General features: G+C 39.5%; 1 protein-coding gene across 2 annotated transcripts in view; it reads right to left on the reverse strand.

Annotated features, from left to right (window-relative positions):
* The window catches only part of spire1b (spire-type actin nucleation factor 1b), a 48,728-nt gene extending 42,994 nt beyond the window's left edge, over positions 1–5,734 (reverse strand). The window contains exons 1-2 of one of the 2 annotated variants that reach the window (XM_049468174.1): positions 5,304–5,734; positions 3,573–3,604 (exon numbers count right to left, since the gene is read on the reverse strand). In XM_049468174.1, coding sequence (XP_049324131.1) covers positions 3,573–3,604; positions 5,304–5,589 — 318 coding nt within the window. In that variant the 5' untranslated portion in view covers positions 5,590–5,734. The remainder of the gene's footprint in view (positions 1–3,572; positions 3,605–5,303) is intronic. The other variant, XM_049468181.1, reaches the window with a different exon arrangement.
* Between the last annotated feature and the right edge of the window lie 749 nt (positions 5,735–6,483).

Genomic DNA, 6,483 nt, shown 5'->3' on the forward strand with positions numbered 1-6,483 from the left:
ACTGCTGTAATTCCAGTTAAAAGAGGTCTACGCCTCCCGCAGTGAGAGGATTTACCTCCTCTCTGACTCTGATCTTCAGATTCCTCACTGTGAGGTAAAGGCCATGGCTGATCAGAATGTGAATTCTGGGCAGAGGTCTTTAATTGGGCTGTAAATGTCACCAGCTGGTGATATGGGAGAGTAGTGAAGTCCCAGGGTGGCATTTCCCCTCAGTCTGACCGAACGTGACCTCAGCGGCCACAGGAACCGAGTGACGGCTGAAATGCAATACGTCTCACAGAAACAATAAAGTTATGAATAATAAATGTGAGGTAGTGATTCTGAATTACTCTGGTTTTATGCATAAAATCAATAGACATCTCCTTTATATTACATAAATTATTCAATTATGTGTTTGTATTGAAACTAATGAATGAATGAATAAATAAATACCCAGTGTGTTTAAACACAGTAAATATTATTGTGTTTATTGGGTCCAGCACGCTAAGTGCTGCCACTATTTTCGGGAGCTTGCTAGTTCGAATCCCAGTCATGCAGCTTGCCATGATGTTGTGTCTGTGAGCTGATGTATCAGAACCGAGTCGCTGCGCTTTCCTCCGAGCGTTAGCACTGTGATGCTACTTGGTAATGCTACATCAGCAGCAGTTCAAAAAGAGGCGGAGTCTGACTTCTAGGGTTGCAACGGTATGAGATTTTCACGGTATGATAACCGTCTCGGAAAATACCGCGGTATCACGGTTATCACGGTATCACAGTTTGTTACATATATTATTATTTTTTTGTTCAATTAACTATTTACCATAGTAAATAGAAACTACACCATCAGGTGAAGGAAACCATGTTTTTCCACTACTCTTAAGGGCATTAAGAGTGTATATATATAAAAAAAGTTGGTATATAACCAGATACTGCAGAAAGAGGGGATTTATTTCTGACATGATCCTCACAATAGAGATTTCTATTTTAAGACTTTCACTACTTAAAACCTTCAACATATGAAAAACAGGCACGTCAGAATTTGAAAATGAACGCATGTAAATGAATGGCGTCTTTCACATCCAGTCCGGCCAGGACCTTTACACGGACACGTGAATCCGTCGTAGCACGCACTTCACGCCTGTACCTGCGTGCCCAAATTTCGGATAACTCAGCGCTTTTGCGGGCGCTTACCGCATGGGTTATGCACGACTACAAAGAGGTTTTTATTTATGTTCAGATTAAAATTATAAACTGAACACATACTTTGCGCTGCACAGCGGGGTGCTGTTCTCGGAGATGGGAGATCAGGTTTGATGTATTTCCTCCTTTAGCTGTGACTTTACGGCCACATTGATTACAAGCTTGTTGATTACAAGATTAAAAGTCTGTTTTCAGGCTGTTTGAATGAGCGAAATATGATCAGAATTATGTTAATTAACACTAACATAGAAGCATAGAACTATTATTTAATAAAAATGATTTTTAAGAACAGCTAAACACAGTGCGGAGAAGTTCACGTGCGAGAGAGAGAGAGAGAGAGAGAGAGAGAGAGATTTGCGTGTTCTGATATGAGCTACTCACAGGTAAAGGTTCTCTTTTATCTCCTCGTGCTCATTTTAGTCCAATACATAATTCTGCAGTTTCTCAGTGTTTTCTGTCGTATTTTGCGGCTATCGCGAGCGCTTACAACTAACACCGCGGGCCGCGAGGTGCAGCCGTGCTGCCGCTGTTATGCCAAATCCGACTCCCTGCTCAATCCGACTCCCGCTTCGCGGACAGAATCGGCACAACACCCCCCGCTGTAGAACTGCGGGAGTGAAAACAGCGCTTATAATTAAGTTAGTTAAGTTTCAGTTTTCGTTATTTGGTTCGTTTTCATTAACAATAATAATTGGTTACTTAGCATTAACATTGTGATTATCACACCAGAGCTTTATTTAAAAATAAAATATATAATTAAAAAACAGATGCCTACATCTCAGACTATTTTCTGGAGCCCAACCCGACCCGGCCCGAGGAATGTGGTGGGAAATCTCGGCCCGAACGGACCCGATTTCGGGTCGGTCCTCGGGTCAGGTCTGGTTCGGGCAGAGAATCTAAGCTCTAGTCTGATGCACTTTCTGCCGTTCTCACCGCTGTGTGCTGAGTAGCTGAAGCGGAGCAGAGTTGCGCATGCGCGGGTGAGTTTCTCCGCTGGCTTGCGTTTTACCGGTAATAAGCAAACACACACGGTATGATAACCGTGCATTTTAATACCACGGTATACCGTGAAACCGGTTACCGCTGCAACCCTACTGACTTCACATGTATCAGAGGAGGCCTGTGCTGGTCTTTACCCTCCTGTTGTTGGGCCATCATTATTGATAGGGGGAGTCCTAATGAGTGGGTTGGATAATTGTCACTATAGTTGTAGAACCCTAGTTGAGGTCAGTCCAACTTTCTTTGCACTACTGCACATGCTCAATTTGGCTCTTTAGTTAAACATGGATGCTGGTCATGCTATTTACATATTGGGCGTGTCCATCACATTATTTTATGTGATTAAATGTGATTAATCACACTTGTTCTTCTTAGGACGCATGTTTTTATAGTGGATGTTTAAATGTAAATTAAAGAATGAATGTAAGTAATGTAAAATCTAATTATACTTATTTTAGTGGTGTCAACTAAAATACTAGCATATACTGCCAACGTGGGGCGCTGGAATAAAGAATACATGATAAATTGAATAGAGGAAACTTTTTTTACTTTATTATAAACATCTCAGCTTGGTTGTAGGGATTTCTGAATTAGAACTTAGAATTTGCTGAGTATAAAAGAGCGTTTTCACACCTGTAGTTGTGAAAATTTCTATGGTCTGGATCAGTTGATGAGTTTGTTTATTTGGAGCGTTTCTCCCTCTGTTTGGTTTGGTTTTTTACATAGATAGATCTCTGTAAAAATGAAGGTCGCACTTCAGTTTCTGAATCAGTTTCTCTGATTTTGCTATTTATAGGTTTATGTTTGAGTAAAATGAACATTGTTGTTTTATTCTATAAACTACAGACAACATTTCTCCCAAATTCCAAAATAAAGAGCATTTATTTTAGAGCATTTATTTGCAGAAAATAAGAAATAACTAAAAATTACAAAAAAGATGCAGAGCTTTCAGACCTCAAATAATCCAAAGAAAACAAGTTCACATTCAGTTCAGAAATCAATATTTGGTGGAATAACCCTGGTTTTTAATCACAGTTTTCATGCATCTCGGCATCATGTTCTCCTCCACCAGTCTTACACACTGCTTTTGGATAACTTTATGTTTCAAACTAAAATTTAAGCAGTTCAGTTTGGTGGTTTGATGACTTGTGATCATCCATCTTCCTCTTAATTATATTCCAGAGGTTTTTGGTATAATTTGGTAAAATCAAAGAAGCTCATTATTTTTAAGTGCTCTCTTATTTTTTCGGTTACTGTGTTTCTTTTACTCTTTTTAATACCATTGATTTCAGAAGACACAAGGAATGAGCAGTCTTGTTCCCAGTACTGCCATTGTCCAATGACAGTCCCTGTTTAGGAAGTTATCAGTGTTGATATAGAGTAGCTGTACTCACCCACACTGCTGAGGATGCCGCCTGGCCTTTACCTGCGGAATAAGAAAGAGCAGCACTGTCATTACCGGACAAGCACAAATTTGGATGATGTTTATTGATTATTAAGGCCTACAGGGTTTAGCGTTTTTCCTTTGATTGCAATATATTGAGTAAGACCACACAAGCTTATTTTAGACACCAAACATAACATATCAGCTGTACACTTGCTTTTCTGGACAAGCTGAGGGACACAGAAGCAGCATATGAAATATTTTACCAGAGCCTACAGAAGAAGGCCTACACAGTGCAGTTGTGTTGAAAGGGATGGTACTTTCATTCAATTTCATGGCGCTGTATTTAGTGCAGACCTAGTTTAGTGTCTTTCCTGCTGTATCACACCTGCGCCAGCTCATCAGGAGCCTGTTAATCAGCTGAGGAGTGAGTCAGAGCAGAGAACACACCAGGCCAGGCTGTGCTCTGAACCTGTGCTGGTCCTGATTAAGAAAAACAAGCTGCTGTTTCTTCCCCTATCACGTCTCTGAGGCCAGAAAAGTGAAACTAAGAGTGATGTGAATACTGGACACGCCCATTCAGGCCATGTTAGAGATGGTGTACACAGTGTGTGTGTGCTGCCTGTGGCTGTGTACTCAAAGGGTACACCTATTAACTCACTTAGCTCCATCTAATTACACCGTAAACACACAGCATTCCTGAAGAGCGGGCACTTTAAAGCCACAGCCAGAGAGTTTTAGATGTTTTCACTTGAGATGGGAACAGTAGGCCATTAGCTCAGACATTAGATCGGTTACAGCATCAGATTTATTCTTTTTCTAATCAGTTTGAATTCACTCAATTGTAAGTTTATAATATATACCCATCTATGCCCATCCCCAACCATCCATACTAATTCATATCCATATTCATAAACAATAAAATCCATCCATATCTGTCCATACACATCCATCCTAATCCATAACCTTCCTAACAATTCATACTCATCTGTATCCATCCATATCTATACCTTTTCTAACCTGTAATCCTGTAATTCTCTAATCCAGAATAAACCACACATAGAAATACCCATCCATACATACCATTAGCCATCAATCTGTATCTATACTTAAACATTCTTATACATTCCCATTCTAATCTGTATATACCCATAATACATGCCGATACTCATCCATGCATACCCTTAGCCATTAATCTGTATCCATCCTTATACATTCCCATACCCATTCTAATCTGTATATACCCATAATACATAGCCATACCCATCTATACATACCCATTTACACCCATCCATACATAGCTACTCATACCCATCTATTCATACACATACCCATCCATACATAGCTACTCATATCCATCCATACATATCTATTCATACTCATCCCTATCCATACATCACAGTGTTTACATTGTCAGATCATTAACACACTGCCCTCTCTCGCGCTCGCGACTGCAGGCCTGACTGAATGCACTGTGTTATATAACCAGCCATTCCTTCACGGGGCTCGAGATGCAGATGGTGATGATGCCTACTGGAGCTTCCATAGAGTGCTCACTGTGCTAAACGCACAAACAACAAATGCATGCATGCACGCATTCACACATGCATGCTTGCACGCATTCACACATGCATGCATGCACGCACGTGCTGGTGCATGCACCCTGCAGAGGATGCACAGATTTTTCTGCAGCTGGTTATTGCAGTTATGTGATTATGGGATGCAGGAGATCAGTGTTTACCTGCGGGCTGAAGCCGCACTGTGCCGTTCTGGTGTATCCACACGTCCTCCGGACCCTCGATGACCCCCCGGGGGTGCAGCCCCGCGCGCCTGGGTCCCGGGCCGCCCCGCTCCGCCAGGGTCCGGCAGCACTGGTAGCACACGGCCCAGGCCTGCTCCTCATTTATGGGCTGGTTATAGAGGGTCAGTATCTCCTGCAGAGTCAGCTCCTCTCCTTCATCTTCATCCTCCTCCTCCTCCTCCTCCTCCTCGCGCACCCTGGCCTCCATCAGCTCGCGCGCAGACATCCTCTCATCCTCTCCTCATCCTCTGCTCATCCTCCGCTCGCGCTGTCCGCGTGGGTATCAGTATCTGTGGTCATTCAGAGCCCAATACTGCCCAATACTGCCCACCCGCCCCGAAAGCGCAGCTCAGCACAACACACCAATCACATGACCGCGCAGCGCAGAGAGGGGCGGGGCCTCAGCACTGAACACACAATATATATATATATATATATATATATATATATATACACGTATATATATATATATATATACGTGTATATATATATATATATATATGTATATATATATATATATATATATATATATATATATACGTATATATATATATATATATATATATATATACGTATATATATATATATATATATATATATATATATATATATATATATAACGAAAACATATTAAAAAGGTGAATATTAAAAATATTGAATATATTCTTATCACTTCATACGTATCTCTGTCAGTTATGTACTTATACTTACTTATAAAAATAGCCCCAAATATTTTTTTATTAATTAATTAATTTTATTTACTTATTTATTTTTGATGATAAGTAATGTACTATCTTGGTCACTTACTGATAGACAAAGGATATAATGTATTCCTCACTTTTGTGTTTTAGTATATTTTTTTGTTACTTTGCATTATTTTAATTTAATTTATAACATATGTATTATTATTATTTTATACAAAATATTATATGCACGTTATTATCTTGGTCAGCTCCTGCTGTTTACGAAGGCTTACAGATTTTCTGTTTGTACTAAATTTAATCTAATTATAATATATATATATATATATATATATATATATATATATATATATATATATTTTTTTTTTTTTTTTTTTACTGTAAAGCTTTAGGGATATTTTTGTATAATTTTTGATATA

Source organism: Astyanax mexicanus, chromosome 1, assembly GCF_023375975.1.
Source record: "Astyanax mexicanus isolate ESR-SI-001 chromosome 1, AstMex3_surface, whole genome shotgun sequence".
In the NCBI taxonomy this organism is placed as follows: Eukaryota; Metazoa; Chordata; class Actinopteri; order Characiformes; family Acestrorhamphidae; genus Astyanax; species Astyanax mexicanus.